The sequence below is a fragment of the Silene latifolia genome, chromosome X, assembly GCF_048544455.1.
Source record: "Silene latifolia isolate original U9 population chromosome X, ASM4854445v1, whole genome shotgun sequence".
In the NCBI taxonomy this organism is placed as follows: domain Eukaryota; kingdom Viridiplantae; phylum Streptophyta; class Magnoliopsida; order Caryophyllales; family Caryophyllaceae; genus Silene; species Silene latifolia.
Genome location: NC_133537.1, coordinates 277,157,373 through 277,178,541, shown reverse-complemented (window position 1 = coordinate 277,178,541; position 21,169 = coordinate 277,157,373). Strand labels below are relative to the sequence as shown.

Here is a 21,169-nt window from a genome sequence, read left to right as displayed (position 1 = left end):
TCACATGATTCATGTAGATAGTTGCATATAGATTAGAATTCATGCATAGTCATTAATGACCAAACCTATTTCTTTCTACACTAGAAATAGTGTTTAAATCGGTTTGGGGAGGTTTGATCATAGGTGACCATAGTTTACTAAAAATCATGCATCATATAGTATAATTTAGATTACATTCATTTGTTATATATGTCATTTAGAATTGCATTTAGTTAGAGCATGCATTCATTCATATCATATCATTACATTTGTACTTTATTTCAAAAAAAAAAAAATCAAAATCCATAAAAATGTATTTCCTTTTTATTCCTACTCTTACATGTACATTGAGGACAATGTCTAAAATAAAGTGGGGGATGGGAATTTATATTCCAAAAATGCATAAAAATTGAAAATTTTCGAAAAATCACAAAAATATGTCTTTTAATTTCATGAAAACAAAATACAACAAAAATTGAAAAATCCAAAAACAAGTTCATTTCCTTTATAGTGTAGACTTGTATATACTGTTTTGTATATATTGTGTTTGTTAATCCCTGTTCACATTGATTGACAATGCCACATCCGAGACATGAGGATATTGAAGACCACATGGTATGATATTTCCAATCTCCTTTTTCCTCTTTATGTTAATGACTATGTGGCTTTATTTTGATTGATTCGGTATAAACAATGTGAATTTAGGATTGCATTTAGATTATTTGGCATATTAGTTGGTAGAAGCATATGCATTAGGATGTATAAATGTTACTTGCATCATGCCATGTAGTTGCATTTAGGAAACATTTTGTGAAACCGTCTATTTGGGAAGCTTGACAAGTGTATATAGGCCCTAGTAGATGCTTTTTCTTCTTAAGACTTTGCTTGTTAGAATACTTGTAAAACACCCTAGGATGTGTCATGCTAGTATCCTTTGACCCATGGATTAAGGCCTAGTCAAGAGTACCTTATGGTGTGATAACTCATTGGCTACCGTTTATTCCAAAGTGACCCTTGAAACCATGCAACCATTATTCATCCATATTCTACCATATTTTTGTCATCAAAGGGAATGGGCACAAAAATTATTCAAATTTGAGTTCAAGAAATGAAAAGAAAAGAAAAAGTTTGCAAATGCATCAAAAGAAAAGAGGAGTAACAAAAATGAAAACTCCTATGCTTCAAATATAAGTCACCCTAGTTACTAATTGGGGTGACTTTGAAAATGTTCAAAAGAAAATGCAAAAGTTGAAAATTTGTCAAGTGTTGAAAATGCCAAAAATCAAAAGAAATGGCAAAAAGAAAGTGTTCTCAAAAGTTAATGCCACAAGAAATTGGGGGGAAAAACAACAACAAAAGCAAACTTCTACATGAAACTCAAATAATATTGATCCCTTTATCCATCGTATCCATTTTTGTGCATGGTAGAGAAGGGACGACCCTTCTTCTTGTCTAGGCAAGAAGGGGAATTATGTGATCCTCCAGTGTTTCTAACACCATAGGGAGTCTATTCTTGACAAAAGCATTTAACGATTGAGGACAAAGGTACCCAAGCTTGACACAACTTAGAGGTGATTTATTGGTATCCTTTTAGGCTTAGTAGTTTGAAGAAACCATATCTATGAAGGAGTGTGTACCCTTGAATTGCTTCCCCTTTAGATAATTTCCGCCACTTAGATGAGGAAAGTGGCTATTCTTTTTGTAGATGCATCCATTACTTGATTTTGTGTGGTTTAATGCTTGGATGTATCGCCATTTTGGCAAGCCCCACCTTGCCTTTCAAGAAGGCATCCTACCTCATGGTTGTCTTGTTGTGAGTTGAAGGGGCGGAGTGAGACCCGCTAATTGTCTCACATCGGCTATATTAGTATGTTAGTTTGAATAAGGGTCCTAGTTTTTGTCACCTCCTTACTCGGGACGAGTAAAGGTTCGGTTTGGGGATATTTGATGTGAACATTATTTGCGCACATTTAGTTCCCTAATTGAACCTATTTTGCATACTTTTATAACATTTCATGACCATTTTATCCGTCAAATGCTTTCTATTTTGCTTTCCTAGTGCATTTTACATGTTTTATAGGAAAGGAGATAATAAGGCGGAAATTCCCGTCTTTCATGCATATTTGGAAGCTTGTTGACAATATTTGATGGACTAAGTATGAAGAGGAGGCAAGAATGATGACCAAGGAAGAAGAAATAAAGAGTATATAGAGGCATCTTAGGCTTAAAAGCAAAAAGAAAGGGAACAACAGCTCAACCCGCGCGGGTCAAGCTTATCTGGAGCAGGATACTGATCAACCCGCTCGGGTCAAATTCAACCCGCTCGGGTTGAGGCCCAGGACACTCATTTTCAGCACGGGGCGAGCGTATTGTTGGACAGGAAGCTTTTCCTTGCTACGTGATCCAGGATCCGCGCATATTTTTGAAAGATTAGCTAAAAGGAGACCCGCATCTTTTCTTGAGAGGAGTGATTCCCTACTCAACAATTAGCATTGTTATTTACTAATTTACCCTTGCTTAACCTAATGATGTACTACTATCTATACCCCATTTGTAATAATCAAACCATCAAGTTTTCATTAGATTAAATCAATCCTTCTTTAGATTAGGATAAGCCTTCATTAGGAGTTGATTAGAATAGATTACTCTTTAATCTTTCCACAAATCACACATTAATCTTTCCTTTAATTATTGTTCAAGTTTATTATTGAGTAATTCAAGTTTATTATTGGGTAATTAGAAGATCATTTGGGTTTATTGGGAGATTGACAACCTTCCATCAATAATCAAGTACTTCTATTATTCTTTGCATTATTATTTTGGAATCTCCATAGGTATAATTCTCTTAATCCTTGTTTTTAATTATTGTTAATCTTTCTTACTTGTTCATCATGTTTTGCCTTGTTAATATGATTGACAACCTTGTTAGCATGTCAAACTTGATAATGAGTGAGTAGTCTCTTAGCTAGGATTAATGGGTAATTAGGGAAACCAACATGGGGATTGATTCATGCTTAATCTAATATGTTTCCATAATTAATTTGCTTGCTTGTTGTGATGTCAACCTATGCACATGTTATGTTTGATGAAATGCTAAGCCTATGAATCCTTGCATTTATAACCATCTCTTATCTATTCAACTTGACTTGTAAGATATAAACCAACTCGAGTCTTGTTAGACCATGAATAGAAGTGATTAGGGGGAAAGTAAGTCGACTTGTAGGTGTTGTACAATCTAATCGATTCGGCTCCTGGACCCAACTCTTCCTAAGAACCGTAAGACATACACCAACTCGGTTCCTTTACAACAATAATTGCTTGCTTATAATTGAGAACATGTTTGTATGATCAACTCCCATGATTTCCTTATGAACCCATGATATCCTAGCATTTTTAGTCATTTGTTTACATCTTTCCTTTTGTTGCTTGTTTATTGCTTTTATTAGATTAGAATCATCAACCCATTATAATTGTGACAATCCCAAGCACAACCATAATTAGATTGAATAATTTGAGTAACCACCGTCCCATGGATCGACCTCGACTTACCACTAACTAGTTGTTTGTTGAGAATTATAAATGTGTTTGATTGGGGGACCCGACGACATCACCCATCAGAGAGAACCTAGAGCTAGTAACAAGAGTAATAATCCAGTTACAGAAATCGTGAGGAATGCCAAATTGGGGGAGAATGGAAGCAAGAAAATCCTAGCTGACAGAGTCGAAAGCCTTCCTTATATCAACCTTAACCACACATCGAGGAGTCTTATATCCTATGCTATAACCCCTCACCAGCTCAGTGGCAAGCATTGTGTTATCATATATAGACCTATCTGATACAAAAGCAGCTTACTCCATACGAACTATAAGAGGCATGACTTTTTTAAGCCTGGCAGTCAAAATTTTGCTAATGGTCTTTTATATGGTGGTACAACACGAGATAGGACGATAGTCTAACACTGAAGAGGGGGAAGCACTTTTTGGGATAAGGGAGATAATGGTAGCATTAACTTCCTTTAGGAGCTTCCCAGTAGCAAAAAAAGTCCAATATTGCAGCAGAGAACTCATGTTGGATAACACCCCAAGCAGCACGAAAAAACCCAGCAGAAAAACCATCAGGTCCAGGGCTTTTATTAACATTTATAGAGAATAAAGCGTCCTGAACCTCCTGAGGAGTAACAGGGCCCAGCAAAGCAAGACTCTCAGCCCTAGTAAGGCAGTGACCATTTGCCATAACCCTGCCATCAAAACCTGCCACAGACTCCTTACTACCCAGCAAACTAGTGTAATACTCCAGAAAAGCCTTAGAAATTCCATCCATGTCAGTGCAAGAGTGACCATAAATATCCAGTACTTTGGAAATATTAGCAGTATTCCGTCTAGAAGCCACCTTAGAATAAAAATAAGCATTCCCAGCATCCCCTTGTTTAATATCAAAATCCTTGGCTCTTTGATAGGCAATATTAAGCTCAGTATTTCTGAGATTGCAGTAAGCTTTATTGTGCAGCTCCTCCTCGTCATGGAAAGTCTTATTAGTAGGATCAGATTGAACTTGTTGCTGACATAGATGAAGTTCATGCTGAAGCTTAGCAACCCTTTCAGAGATGTTAGAATATTTATCCTTATGAAGGCTCCTCAACTGATTTTTAATCCCATGAAGGTGCTGAACCAGTCTATACATAGGACATCCTCTGATATATTTGTGCCATTCTCTCTGCACCAGTGGCAGGAAGAGGTTATCCTGCCCCCAACAATTAAGATATTGAAAGGAGGCCTTCTTAGCTTGAGTTCTAACCCCCAAGTTAACCCCTAGCGGAGAATGGTCAGAGATACCAGGGGTCAAAACTTCAACACTAGAATCAGGATAAGCCAAGAGCCAAGAAGAACTTACCAAAGCCCTATCTAACCTCATCCACTTACAATCATCATGTTCCTGTTTGTTGGTCCAAGTGTATCAGCAGCCCTGCGTGTTCAGCTCCACCAAACCAGCATGAGCAATTGCATCATTAAACTCCCCCAGAGCCACCATGTTTGGAGGATCAGAACTAATCCTTTCCTCCAGAGTCCTGACACAGTTAAAATCCCCTAGAATCATCCAAGGCACATTACACTGATGTTTTTCCACCATATACTCCCAAAGAGGCAACTTCTGTGCAGGATGATTGAAGCCATACACAAAAGTTAAATCCATAGAGAGAGCCCCCTTAGTAACCAAAAGATGAATCAACTGACTGGTGCTCTGCTGAACAGTAACCACAATACTGGAATCCTTCCAAATAACCCAAATTCTACCATTAATATATGAAGAATAATTATCCAGAACAAAGAAATGTTTGAACTGCCTCCTTTGAACTTTATTAGCTTTATTCCTTCTAATACGAGTCTCAACAATACCCAAAATATCTAACCTAGCTGAATTGAAAAACGAAATAACCTCTGATTGCTTTAGTAGCTTATTCATTCCCCTAATGTTCCAAACCCCTATATTCATGGAGAATGTAGGGGGGGTGATCCTCATCGCTAACCTATTGCTCTGTCCAAGATCTGGCAGGAACCTGAATCTGCATGACCACTGAGATTTGTGCCCTTTGAGGGACCTTAAATCCTGAATTTGCTTAACTTTCAACATTTCTAACCTCCAGCAGGGCAAACTGGTTTGGTGAAACAGGAATTTGAGCCTGGGACTCCCCCTAGTCTCATCCTGAGTACCAGGGACCAATTCAGTACTAGTGATCTGTGAGCTATTGGGCAAAGCATGAGCTGGGCAAACACCATGCTCATGATGATCTAAGGAAGCCCTCCCACTAGACACCCTAAGAGAAGAAAGGGTAGGCACAGTACCTGACTGACCACCCCCATCAGGCACTGTTACCACCACTCCCTCCCCCCTAGAGGCCCCAATATCCCCAACCTCCTTAGTAACATTAGGAACAAGAACAGCCTTGTCCAAAATGATAACAGTAGGCTCCTCAACAGTCAGTTTCCCACTGTCTTTAGCCTGCTCTCCCTGAGATTGATTGGTTTCTTTTTTCTTTAACTTGCACACTTTCTCTTCATGACCAAGCTTCTTACAGTGAGTACAGTAAAATGGAAGCCATTCATACTTCACTCCTTGCAGAATCTGGCCCAAAAAAGGAGTGTGTATGGCCACAAAATCTGGCAAAGGTTTAGCTAAATCCACTTCAACCATAATACGGGCAAAGGATAATCTCCCCTTACTCGTAGTCACAGGGTCAGCATACAATGAAGTCCCAATTTGACTGGCAATCTTACTAAGAGCCTTGGCAGACCAGAGGTGTGGGTCTAAATTATGAAGTAGGACCCAAACAGGCACCTTGGATATCTTGTCAAGCTCAGTAGGAAACTGTGGAGTCCATTGTTTAAGAATGAGAGAGTGCTCATTTAAGTTCCAGGCATTACCCCTAAGAATGGTATTCATATCTTCCAACTTTGTGAAACGAAAGTAAAACCAACCCTTTTTGAAGTAAAGAACATCAGGTGGACTAACATGAGTCCATTGCTTCTTCACAAACTCTTTAACTTGTGCAATAGCCGGCTTCCCTCCAATAAATTGACCAACTAAAGTATTCTGCCAGTAGACAAGTTCACTCTGTATATCCTCAACCTCTATTACCACTACCCCCGAAGAACAAGCATCAGGAACAGAATGTAGTTCCATTCCCACAGCAGAATTTGTAACTTTATCAACCCAACGAGTTTTCCCCGCCACAGATGGTACAACCACTACAGGAACAGCATCCTGAGTCACAGGAGTGGGGTTTGGAATAGGATCCTCCACAACAGGCTCACCCACAACTCTCGTAGTATTAATCACAGGAGTCGAGGACTGCCCTACCTCAACTATCTTAGTACTGGCTACCTTACCCCCGGACTGTCTGACATTAGGAGTCGATTTCGCAACTCCGATGGTCTTCCCACTTACAGTTTTACCCCCTGACTTCTCAAGCACCGTAACTATTAAAGAATTAACAGAACTAGGGTTACCTATGGGTGTAAAAATTTGATCCTCCGTCTCAGATCTACCCCGCCGTGGCTGCAGAACAGTAACAGTAAGCTTCTTCGGTCGACCCATGGTTGGAAAGGAAAGAAATTAATCGGAGATCATCGCAAAATTGCAATCGCCAGAAAATCGCCTTTCTTTTAGAGAGAAACCCTCTCCTAACCAACCCTATTATTATTACTTTTATTATAACTATTACTATTACAATTATTATTATTATTATTATTATTATTATTATTATTATTATTATTATTATTATTATTATTATTATTATTATTATTATTATTATTATTATTATTATTATTATTATTATTATTATTATTATTATTATTATTATTATTATTATTATTATTATTATTATTATTATTATTATTATTATTATTATTATTATTATTATTATTATTATTATTATTATTATTATTATTATTATTATTATTATTATTATTATTATTATTATTATTATTATTATTATTATTATTATTATTATTATTATTATTATTATTATTATTATTATTATTATTATTATTATTATTATTATTATTATTATTATTATTATTATTATTATTATTATTATTATTATTATTATTATTATTATTATTACTATTACTATTACTATTACTATTACTATTACTATTACTATTATTATTATTATTATTACTATTACTATTATTACTATTATTATTATTATTATTATTATTATTATTATTATTATTATTATTATTATTATTATTATTTTCCTTATTATTAGGCTGATTTGCATATTACTACCCATTATAGTTAAGATTTTTCAAAATACTACATATTATAATGTTTTCTTCAAAATACTACCTATATAGTTACAACTCTTGCCAAATTGATACCTAATAACCTAGATAAGGTCTTAATTAACCATTATAAGATGATTTTCATTAATTTCTCCTCTATTAATTCAATTCTAAATAATCTACCCCATTATACCCTTATTAATAATCCTACCCCTTATTCCAATCTTTCCTTTTTCATAATATTCATCTACCCACCACTACTATCAACATCCACCCACCACACCCTAACATCTACCCTTGTTAGAATGTGCGGCATGGCTAATTAGGGGTGATAACGATACCATGGTTAGGTGGTAGAGGTATTGGTGGTGATCTAACATGGTGGGACTTTGGTGATGGTGGTGAGTTTAAGTGGGTAAAGATGGGCAAAATGGATAATATACTACATTAATTTCAGATTTTTTTGATGATTTAACCTCAATTAGAACCTAGTTTAGCTTATTTGGTAGCAATTTGAGAAGAGTTGTAACTATATAGGTAGTATTTTGAAAAATTAAGTATATTATGTAGTATTTTGAAAATTACTAACTATAATAGGTAGTAGTTTGCCATTTTCCCTTATTATTATTATTATTATTATTATTATTATTATTATTATTATTATTATTATTATTATTATTATTATTATTATTATTATTGTTATTATTGTTATTATTGTTATTATTGTTATTATTATTATTATTATTTTTTTGTAAGAAATATTATTATTGTTGTTGTTGTTGTTGTTGTTGTTGTTGTTGTTGTTGTTGTTGTTGTTGTTGTTGTTGTTGTTGTTGTTGTTGTTGTTGTTGTTGTTGTTGTTGTTGTTGTTGTTGTTGTTGTTGTTGTTGTTGTTGTTGTTGTTGTTGTTGTTGTTGTTGTTGTTGTTGTTGTTGTTGTTGTTGTTGTTGTTGTTGTTGTTGTTGTTGTTGTTGTTGTTGTTGTTGTTGTTGTTGTTGTTGTTGTTGTTGTTGTTGTTGTTGTTGTTGTTGTTGTTGTTGTTGTTGTTGTTGTTGTTGTTGTTGTTGTTGTTGTTGTTGTTGTTGTTGTTGTTGTTGTTGTTGTTGTTGTTGTTGTTGTTGTTGTTGTTGTTGTTGTTGTTGTTGTTGTTGCTGCTGCTACTACTACTACTATTATTATTAGTATTATTACTACTACTATTATTACTACTATTACTACTATTACTACTATTACTATTATTATTACTATTATTATTGTTGTTATTTGGTGTTATTGTTGTTATTTGGTGTTATTGTTGTTATTATCGTTATTATCGTTGTTATTATTGTTGTTGTTATTGTTATTATTTGGTGTTATTGTTGTTGCTGCTACTACTACTACTATTATTATTAGTATTATTACTACTACTATTATTACTACTATTACTACTATTACTACTATTACTATTATTATTACTATTATTATTGTTGTTATTTGGTGTTATTGTTGTTATTTGGTGTTATTGTTGTTATTATCGTTATTATCGTTGTTATTATTGTTGTTGTTATTGTTATTATTTGGTGGTTATTGTTGTTATTATCGTTATTATCGTTATTATCGTTATTATCGTTATCGTTATCGTTATCGTTGTCGTTATCGTTATCGTTGTCGTTGTCGTTGTCGTTGTCGTTGTCGTTGTCGTTGTCGTTGTCGTTGTCGTTGTCGTTGTCGTTGTCGTTGTCGTTGTCGTTATCGTTGTCGTTATCATTATCGTTGTCGTCGTCGTTATCGTTGTCGTTGTTATTATTATTGTCGTTGTTATTGTTATTATTATTATTATTATTATTATTATTATTATTATTATTATTATTATTATGATTATTATTTTGGTTAAATGGGAGCTTGTTGTATTACTTAAATTTTCAATCAAGATTACATAGGTTCCATACACTCCAATGATCAAGACATTTTCAATGCCTACTACTTATACAATAATATCTAACTTTTGCAGCCAATTTTTGTCCTGCAGTCTAACACCTCCTGCAAGCTTCAATTGTATCCGAGCACGTAGCAATCTTTTTATTTCCTGCACCAATCTCTCAGGACACTTAAGTCTTTGTTCCATCCTGCAAGAATTTCTTTCAATCCATAAGCAACACCAGAAAGCTGCAAGAGCCATCCTGCACACTCTCTGCTGAAGCATATAAATTCCCATACAATTTGGATCAAGCTGAATCTGTAACCATTGCTCCAGCTGATTCTTAATCTGCTCACCATATTTGCACCTATAAAAGAGATGCTCATGTGTTTCAGTCCCATTTTCACACAACACACATTGATTATCACACGATCTGCAAATCCCAATGACATTTTCTCACATGTGTTAAGAGCCTCATGCTGAATCAACCAACAAATAATAGAATGCTTAGGGAAGCACCATGCATCCCAGACATCCTTATACCATCCAACAGAGGGGTGTCCTCCCTGCAACAAACCATAACCAGACTTAATGCTATAACCCTTAGGATCATGAATCCAATGGTTATTCACATACCCACTGGACATCAAACCCTTAACCTTACATATGTTCCTCCAATTCCAGTTGGAATCAGTAGGGGGAACATAGTTATGCCATTCCTGATCTTTTAAGTAGATATGATGAACCCACTGAACCCATAACCTGTCAGCATTAGTATACAACAAATTCACCAATTTCCCAACACTTGCAATGTTCCAATTCTCACCTTTTATGACACCCAAACCACCTTCTTGTTTCCTGCAGCAGACCCTATCCCAGGCAATCAAGGGGGCCCTCTGATATTCAGACCCACCATCCCAAAAAAAAACTTCTGCATATGGCCTCAATTCTCTTTACCACAGCCTTTGGGATCAAGAAAATGGATCCCCAATAGTTGTGTAAGGTATTCAAAACAGAATTGACTAGAGTAAGTCTTCCTGCATAGCTCAATTTTCTAGCCCCAATGCTTCTAATTCTGGCCACAACTCTCTCAACCAAGATGTTACTGTCCAGCTTAGTTAATCTCCCAGCCTGGATAGGGATCCACAAGTACTTAAAAGGGAGATCCCCTTCCTTAAAACAAGAAATTTGGAGAATCTCAGCTCTCATACTCTCAGGCACACCCCTAAAAACAACTTTAGACTTAGCAGCATTCACCTTCAGACCAGAAGTAGCAGAGAACGTAGAGAATGCTCTAAGCAAAAGCATAATAGACTGAGTATCCCCTTTGCAAAACAACAATAAATCATCTGCAAATAGGAGATGGTTCAACCTCAGAACCTTACACAAAGGATGAAACCTAAAAGTCCATTTATAAGTAGCATAATCCAACACTCTTGTCAGGTACTCCATACAAATGGTAAATAGCAAGAGAGAGATGGGATCCCCTTGCCTTAACCCTCTCTTGCCTTTAAAATACCCAAACAAAGCTCCATTCAGATTAAGAGAAAAACTAGTGGAAGTTACACATGTCATAATTAGTTGCCTAGTTTTCTCAGGGAAGTTTAGAGCACTCAACATTTGATCCAGGAAACCCCACTCAATAGTATCATAAGCTTTCTGCAGATCCAACTTAAACATACATCTTGGGGAGACATTCCTCCTATTATACATCTAACCAAGTCTTGGCAAATTAAAATATTTTCCAAAATACTCTTTCCTTGAACAAAAGCTCCTTTGTTGTTGCTAATAATGTCAGGTAAAATCCCAGCTACTCTAGAACAAAGAATTTTGGAAATGGTCTGGTAAATCACATTGCAGCATGCTATAGGCCTGAAATGTTTCACACTAACAGGCCTATCCACCTTAGGTATCAAAGTAATTAGAGTGGCATTCATCTCGTTTAGTAACTTCCCAGTCGCAAAAAAATTCAGAATAGCAGCAGTAACATCACCACCAGTAAGATCCCATGAGTCCCTGAAAAATTGACTGGTGTATCCATCAAGTCCAGGGGATTTATCCTTTGGAATACTAAAAAGAGCCTTCTTCACCTCATCTGCAGTAACAGGTCTATTCAATGCCTCCCAGTGACTCTCAGTACAACACTTCCCTCTTCTAACTACATGAACATTAACAGGCACAGTTGAAGTCTGAGAACCCAACAACTCCATGTAGTAACTCAGGACAGCCTGTTGAATTTGTTCACCATCAGTACAGACAATCCCATTCTGATCTTCAATACTCAAAACCTTGTTCTGTATCATTCTTTTCCTAATAGAGTTATGAAAAAACGCAGTGTTAATGTCTCCCTCCAAAGACCACTGGATTTTAGCCTTTTGAACCAAAAAATTATCCCTTGCAGCAAGGAGTTCTTTCAATTCTTGTGCCACATCATGCTCCTGCTGCATCAGATCTGTATTACCAGGCTTATTAACCAATTCTTTTTGAATATTTTCCAACAATACCACTGTAATATTGTAGCTATTTTCAATATTTGAAAAGCAAGATTTGCTAAGATTTTTAAGTACAGGTTTGAGGGCCTTCAATTTTTTAATCACTTGAAACATCTTGGTACCCCTAAACTGCCTTTGCCAAACTTCACTGACACTCTAAACATCTCAGATTGCCCCCACATATTGAAGTATTTGAAACACTTCTTACCTTGCAACCCACTCTTCCTATCAGATAGAGTACAAGGAGAATGATCAAATAGACCAGGTGGATGAAAGTGAGCCCAATAATCATCAAATTCTTCAACCCACTCTAAGTTTCCCATAGCTCTATCAAGTCTACTATAGACTCTATCCACAGGGTCCTGTTTATTAGACCAGGTGAATAAAGCCCCAGTAGCTTGGACATCCTCCATACAGCAAATGGACACACAATCCTGAAACTGTTCCATCTCCACTTTAGTAGAGTTACCACCTAACCTTTCTACTGGAGACAAGACGGTGTTGAAATACCCTAGCCAAAGCCAAGGAAGACTACAAGACCCAGCAACATTTTTGAGAAAATTCTATAAAGATTGCCTCTCAGAAACATCATTATGAGTATAAATCATAGTCAACAAAAACTCCTTTCCATCAGTAGAAGAATTCACCCTCATATGAATATATTGAGCACCATAATCAAGAAATTAAATAGAGAAGCACTCAAGTTTCCAGAAAACCCAAATCCTCCCCCCTTTATGCCAACTACAATTAGTTGAAATACTCCACCTATCACATAAAGTAGTAAGTCTCTTTAACAAATTACTAGGTTTTATTTTGGTTTCAAGTAAGCCAAACAAGCCCACACCATTATTTTGCATAAACCACTTAACTATCTTCTGTTTATTCATATCATTCAAACCCCTAATATTCCAAAAGCCCATACTATGCATTTAAAACCAGATAGCGGGGGGGATCCTTACGACTCTGACCTACACTCTCCTTTGGTGTAGCCAGTTTGTTCAAAGCCTCAATAAATGTAAATGGCCCTACACTGCCAGTACCCCTAGCACCAACAGGCCCACCTTGTTTATTCATTCTCATTATAGTCCTTGCTGGGGTAGATTTAACAGTACGAACCAGAGGAGGGAACACTTCAGGAGTAAACAGCTGGTTCTGAGGTTCAGTCACAGGAGGAGTGACTTGAGCCTTCTGAACAGGCCTCCACACCTTCTGAGGTTTGTTCTGAACTGCCTTGACTCTGGGTTTCTGAGTAGATTTTCTACATTTCTCCTTCACATGCCCCATACCCTTGCACAAACTACATGTAACAGGCAACCATTCATACTCAACCCTCACCTCCACCACTTTCCCAGTTTCATCTAGGAATTTCACTTTATCAGGTAGAGCCTGATCAACCTGCAACTCAGCCATAACTCTAGCCTGACTCAGTCGAACACGATCTTCAGTGGCCTTATCCTTATTCACAAACTTACCAACCAGACCTGCAATTTTTGGAAGACAATCCCCCCAGAATTTTAGAGGAATTCCTGCCATCTTAATCAACACAGGCACAACATCCACTTTCGCCTTAACCAACTCAACATCAACATTCCATGGCTTTATAACAATGGGTTTGTTATCAAACATATAATACCCAGAAGATAACAAAGCCTCCTTACATTCAGAAGATTGAAGTCTCACCAAAAAGATACCATTATCCATAAAAGAGACTCTATCAATCTTAAACTCCTGCCAAACTTGATACACATAATCCTCAATGATCTCCCATGGAGGGTTAGCACCAAGGATATAACAATAAACATATTTTTTCCAAAATTCTACCTCATTATGAATATCAGCCTGCGAAAATTGGAGCATATCCACAGGTTCTGCCTCCTCTGTAATTGGCTCCATGATAGGTATATCCTTACCACCTTTTCTCATCGACCAACCAAAAGGACCTGGAGCCTCAACAACATCACCCAAGTTAAGAATCGGTATCCCATTCAGCTCCCCCAAAGATTTAGACTTTCGAGCATCCGCTAAAATAGGACCCTTAGAACTTGAAGCCTGACCTGTCTGTTTTTCATTTTTATCCTGAGTTGAGACAGTTGAGGAAGAAACAATAGTCTCCTTATTTGTATTCGTAGATTTTTTTGAGTTTTTTGATTTGTTTTGAGTACTAGATGAAGCTAAAGATCAGAATTGATTATCGCTAAATGTCATAACCGCCATTGTTGAAGCTGACAGCGGCTCTAAATTGTAGGTCATGAAATTCAGAGAAAATCTCCTTCTCTCTCTATCTCTAGAAAACATCTCATAATTATTATTGTTATTGTTATTGTTATTGTTATTGTTATTGTTATTGTTATTGTTATTGTTATTGTTATTGTTATTGTTATTGTTATTGTTATTGTTATTATTCTTATTATTATTCTTATTATTGTTGTTATTATTATTATTATTATTGTTGCTATTGTTGCTATTATTATTATTATTATTATTATTATTATTATTATTATTATTATTATTATTATTATTATTATTATTATTATTATTATTATTATTATTATTATTATTATTATTATTATTATTATTATTATTATTATTATTATTATTATTATTATTATTATTATTATTATTATTATTATTATTATTATTATTATTATTATTATTATTATTATTATTATTATTATTATTATTATTATTACTGTTATTATTATTATTACTGTTATTATTATTATTACTGTTATTATTATTATTACTGTTATTATTATTATTACTGTTATTATTGTTATTATTGTTATTATTATTATTATTATTATTATTATTATTATTATTATTATTATTATTATTATTATTATTATTATTATTATTATTATGTAAGGTGGTCTTATTAATTGAACAAAAAAATTTGAAATAACTAATTAAAAAGCATGACATGTGTAAGTAAATTGTCCATATTTGAAGGGTAGATATATGGTTCAACCAAAATATATATACTCTCTCCGTCCCAGTCAATAGTTTACATTTACTTTATCCCCTCCTCACAAAATACAGTAAATGTAAACTATTTATTAATTTCACACTTGTCTTTATATTAATCATAAGGGCTATCAAAGCGTCACGATTCCCTTACACTTATGATGATTAGTACTTAATAAATTTTTCTAGAATTCGAGATAACAAAGCTTTAAAGGCTACTTAATGCTTAGAATCAAGTACGTATCACGAGACCTTAAGGGATTAGGATATTATTTTTTTTAGAATTATGTGACACCCGGATTTGAACTTTGGAACACCTATCAATATTATATATATATATTCCAGAAACCAAGGGACTTCAATATAATTAAATAAATTTATACAACTTAATTATACTATGTAGTTTTAGTCGATAGCACTGTGTGATGGACCCGACCAAGGGACTTCAATGTAAATATTATATAGTTTTGGCCGAAGTATAACGTTAGAGAATATCAAAATATGGTTATTTTCCTTAAAATAAACATGGCTTACTTATGTTGTTATTAATTAGTATAATCATATAATTATACAACTATTTAACATACACAAATATAATATAAGTAGGTTATATTTTAAAGTTATTAAAAGATAAATAAATCAAGCTAGATTTCCAAAAGATATAATATTCTATGATTATTTCGATTGATTTAATGCATATATGTAATATATTTATATAACCTCTTAAAAATGCATGGCTAAATAGTAAAAGTAATTATGTTAGTAGGAAAATAATTGTACTGACATTGGATATAATAATATGTTAGTAATCACAAATAGTCAAAGTAACTATATTAGCAAGGGGAGTAGTGAAAATAATAGAAGCAACAACGGGAGTAGTGAAATTATCAATATTCATGCGGCAGTAGTGAAAGTAACAATAATTACAGCGGGAGTAATGAAAGTAACCGTAGTAATACAAATGTAATAAAAGTAACAATACTAACAACAAAAGAAAGCATATATGAACAATTAGCTAACTAACTGATTTAAATAAAATATTAATAGCGGGAGTAGTGAATTTATCTCTTAATTTATTTCATCGTTATTTTAACATATGACATAGAAAAATATATTAAACATAAATTTATAAGTTATGCAACTTTAAAGTAATTTTATTTAATTGAAAATAAATTTTAATGGTAAATAGAGGTAGCCAGGGCGTAGCCAGGCACCAATACTAGTTTGATAATGTTTTATAACTTAGTTTTAAAATAATCAAGGTCATTAGCCCGTACGAAGTACGGACTTTCAAACTAGTATAACATTATATATAAGTACAAATGGCGCAAAAGTTGCAAAATAATCACGGATTATGTAAAATGGTATCCAAATACAAATGATTATTACAAACAATAAAAAAGCGGTAAAAGTCCGTCTTATAAGAACTAATTTTTTAGTAAAATGTCAATACTTTATTAGATTATATGGGTGATTTTAATAAAATCTTATATTCGACAGAAATGAAAGGAGGAAGCAGACCGCAATGGCAAATGAACAATTTTTGAGATGCTATTGATGATTGTGGCCTGAGGGATGTTCCGTGGGAGGGGTATAATTTCTCTTTCGATAACGGTCAACCAGGTGAAGCAAACCGCCAAAGCATGATTGATAGGGCTCTATGCACGTCTACTTGGTCCGATCTTTTCTCGTTTGCTAGACTCTTTTACCTAGCTCGAGAGTGGTCGGATCACGCTCCTATTAAGCTAGTTTTGAATAGGAGGGAGAGTGGAGGGGAAAGGCCACGAAACTTCAAGTTCGAGCAAATGTGGGTTGGAGAAGATGGGTGTGATGAGGCTGTAGAACGGGGTGTAGAGCGAGGGAGGGGAAACCTGGTGAGGGTGTTAGAGGAGTGTGGGAGAGAGCTGCGAGCTTGGAAGGGTGCGAATATAAATAGTATCAGGAGGAATATTAGGCGGAAACTAAAACAGTTGGGGAAGCTAAATGAGAGCACAAGAACGGCCGAGAATGTCCACAAAAGGAAGAAACTCGTTGTTGAATTGGCTAACTTAAGACGGCAAGAAGAACAATATTGGAGGCAGCGGCCCCGTGCTCTTTGGTTGAAAGACGGAGAAAAAAAAATACAAAATTTTTCCACACTAGAGCCGGTGAAAGAAAGCGTAAGAACTACATTGCTAAACTAGTTGACGATGATAGTATTACACGGGAAGGGGATGAGGCCGTGGCACATGTAGCGAATTCATATTTCCAAGACCTCTTTTTATCGTCTAATCCAACCGTCCCAGCTGAGGTGTTGTCGGGTCTGGGGCATAGGGTTACGGATTATATGAATGCCCAGCTTTACCGTGAATACACAGAAGAAGAAGTGGTGGACGCCCTGAACCAAATGCACCCTTTGAAAGCGCCGGGGCCTAACAGTATGAATGGGTTTTTCTATCAAACCTATTGGGGTTCGGTGGGTCCGGAGGTGATTGGTACAATTCTGGCTATTTTGCGTGGTGACCGGTCACCAAAAGACTTGAACAAGACAAATATTGTACTTATTCCGAAGAAAAAATTCCCTGATAAAATACGTGATTTTCGGCCCATTAGCCTTTGCAATGTCGCATATAAATTAGTGTCTAAAGTTCTTGCAAACCGGCTGAAGTTGTTCCTTGGTGAGATTGTTTCGGAAAATCAAAGCGCCTTTACACCCGGGCGAGCGATTTCGGATAATGTCATGATAGCATTGAGATTTTTTGTAATACTACGGTTTTCTAAGTGGGTTACTCGGCGGAATATGGCTTACTCGGCCGAGTAAGTGTGTCGTGTGTTTCTGGACAGTTTACTGCCCAGGAATACTCGTCCGAGTATGGGAATACTCGATCGAGTAGAGGATACTCGGTCGAGTATACTCTATACTCAACCAAGTATCCGGCCTGACGGGTTTAATTACGCGGTTTGGTTAAGGTGATTAGGGATTATTATAAATTACGCTTTTACGATTTCTAAATCATTTTACCAAAAACTCAATGACGCTCATATCTCTCTAATCACCCTAATCACTCTCAAGGCTAATTGATCGATCGCAAGTCTACACTTCCGTCGCTTGTCTCGATTTCTTTGGTAAGTCTCTAGTTCTTTGTAATCAGCTAATAGGTTGTCTTTTAGGGTTTGGCCCTAATTATTGTTTTGGGTTAATTTCGGGGAAGGGTTTATAGTGATGGTATGTGTGTGCTTGGATTGCGGAAAGGTAGGGTTTCCCTGCTCAGTTACCGTTAATTGATTTAAGATTATGTTTATAATGTGTACGATTGATTATCTGCTGATCATTGTTGGAGCGTTGGAGTTGGTGTGGTTGTTGTGATGGTTGTTGAGTGGAGTCACTTACATGAGTGGCTTTACGCTCTAGTTTCGCCCTCTGTGGAACACGCCACAGAAGGGGATGTGCACATTAATGAACAGGGTTATCGCTCGTTGATGAGCGGGGCTTAGGTGGGGATTGGCTGTGATCCTCCACTAGCAGCGAGGATTACCTATTTGTGGACATGGGCCATGGGGGCGCTTGGGACAAACGTTTGCATTTTGTGGAGTCGCCACCAATTTTTATGGGAAATTGAAACCGTTCTAATACCTCGTGTCATGTTAAGACACAAAGAAGTGACATGAACACTAAGAACTCGTACCCTTAGAATTCTATGTCTAGAATGACACTCGTGGATTCCAATGAACACGGATGTTCACAGAGATCTGGAGTAAGGGGTGAGGGTACGTATTAGGAAGTCCTTTTACTGAACACCTAATCCCGCCCGCTGATAGGACAAGAGTTGGTCGTCACACATCCAATCAAACACAATTTATAACTTCACGAACAACTCTACAATTAGTAAAGAGGCAAGTAAAGGTCGGATCCCAAGGGACGGGAATTGAGATGAGATTTTCTATTGCAACTAGTGGTATCTAAGGGTGTCACAATTTGGGGTTTGAAGTAGAAGATCACTAAACTAAATAGCAATGAAAGTAAACAAGCAAGATGAAATAAAAGGGATGTAAACAATTGATAAAAAGCACTAGGGTATCATGGGGTCATAGGGGATTCATGGGAATTGATCATACAAACATATTCTCAAATTATAAGCAAGCAATTATTGTTGTGATGGATTGAGTTGGTTTATATCTTACAATCCTAGGAAAGTTTGGGTCCCGGAGCCGAATCGATTAGATTGTACAACACCTACAAGTCGACTTAATCTTCCCTACTCAACTATATGCATGGTCTAATGAGACTCGAGTTGGTTTATGTCTTTCAAGTCTCATTGAAAAGATAGGTGATGGGTAAAAAATGCAAGGATTCATAGGCTCGCATTTCATCAAACATAACATGTGCATAAGTTGAGATTACAACAAGCAAGCAAATAAACTATGAAAACATATTAAATTAAGCATGAATCATCCCCCATGTTGGTTTCCCCTAATTACCCATTAACCCTAGCTAAGGAAACTACTCACTCATTATCATGTTGAACATGCTAGCAAGGTTGTCAATCATACCAACAAAGTGAAACATGATGAATAAATGAAAATGATTAACAATAATTAAAAAAAAAAGATTAAGAGAATTATACCTACTAATGATTCCAATAATGAAGCAAAGAATAATAGAAGTACTTGATGATAGATTAGAAGGTTGTCAATCTCCCAATAATAACCCAAATAATCTTCAATTACCCAAAACAAAGGATGAACAAAAGAGAGATTAAGGAAATGAAACTTGTATTAAAACTTGATTAAATGTTGATTACAAGATTAAAGAGAGATTTGATTGATATTAACTACACTAAAGATTGCTAAGAAGAACATACTCTTCTAATTAGCCTAATGGGGTATTTATAGTGGGGATTAGTTACATAGATTAGGGTTTACTAAGGGCTTAAATGACGATTAAGTCCTTGAGGAATCGCCGGTCTCTAGGGAGACTCCGGTCTCCTTTTCGCCGGTCTTAGAAAAATATGCGTATCCTTCCTTGAAGCTTGTAGAAGACGAAAAGGCTGTTAGAGAATCCGGGCGTCCAGGGCACGGGACGGGCGGATTTGGGTGATTCTTGACGGGCGTCCAGAAGGGGAAGACGGGCGGATTCTGGGTGTTTTGGACGGGCGTCTTGTGGAGGAAGACGCTCGGATTGTGGGTGCTGGACGGGCGTCTGGTGGACAATCCGCTCGGATTGTCTTACAGCTTCTTTCCTTCTTCTTTTCTTCCTTTTTCTTCATAAAATCCTTGAGGATTTCCTCGGGGATGCAAGGATCTTTTCTCCTCATTGCCCATCTACTATAGTATGTACAAAGGCCTTCTAATCTTGTCTTCTCTTTGATGCTTGGTCATTGAATTCAATCAATTTAGCTTCATTTTGCCATGAAAATGCAAGCTTTGCACTCCTTTCCTACCAAGGACACAAAACCTCAAAGAATATGCAAAACAACGGACTAAAGATAATAAATGACCCAAATATGCACTAAAAAGCATGGGAACAAGGCTAATTCGGGGACTAAATATGCTCTAATTATGGTCACATCAAATATCCCCAAACCGAACCTTTACTCGTCCCGAGTAAAGAGGTGACAAAGACTAGGACCGTTATTTAAACTAACCTAATAGCATAGCCGACATGAGACAATTAGCGGGTCTCACTCCGCCCCTTCAACTCACAACAAGACAACCATGAGGTAGGATGTCTTCTTGCAAGGCAAGGTGGGTCTTGCCAAAATGGCGACACATCCAAACATTAAGCACACAAAATCAAGTAATAGATGCATCTACAAAAGAATAGCCACTTTCCTCATCTAAGTGGCGGAAATTATCTACAAGGGAAGCAATTCAAGGGTACACACTCCTTCATAGATGCAATTTCTTCAAACTACTAAGCCTAGAAGGATACCAATAAATCACCTCCAAATTGTGTCAAGCTAGGGTACCTTTGTCCTCAATCGTTAAATGCTTTCGTCAAGAATAGAATCCCTATGGTGTTAGAAACACTGGAGGATCGCGAAATTCCCCCTCTTGCCTAGACAAGAAGAAG

General features: G+C 36.0%; 1 protein-coding gene across 1 annotated transcript in view; it reads right to left on the bottom strand.

Annotated features, from left to right (window-relative positions):
- Positions 1 to 9,727: 9,727 nt before the first annotated feature.
- The window catches only part of LOC141620164 (uncharacterized), a 49,187-nt gene continuing 37,745 nt past the window's right edge, over positions 9,728 to 21,169 (bottom strand). The window contains exons 3-8 of the mRNA XM_074437104.1: positions 13,126 to 14,229; positions 12,362 to 12,716; positions 11,380 to 12,167; positions 10,619 to 11,320; positions 10,181 to 10,557; positions 9,728 to 10,028 (exon numbers count right to left, since the gene is read on the bottom strand). Coding sequence (XP_074293205.1) covers positions 9,728 to 10,028; positions 10,181 to 10,557; positions 10,619 to 11,320; positions 11,380 to 12,167; positions 12,362 to 12,716; positions 13,126 to 14,229 — 3,627 coding nt within the window. The remainder of the gene's footprint in view (positions 10,029 to 10,180; positions 10,558 to 10,618; positions 11,321 to 11,379; positions 12,168 to 12,361; positions 12,717 to 13,125; positions 14,230 to 21,169) is intronic.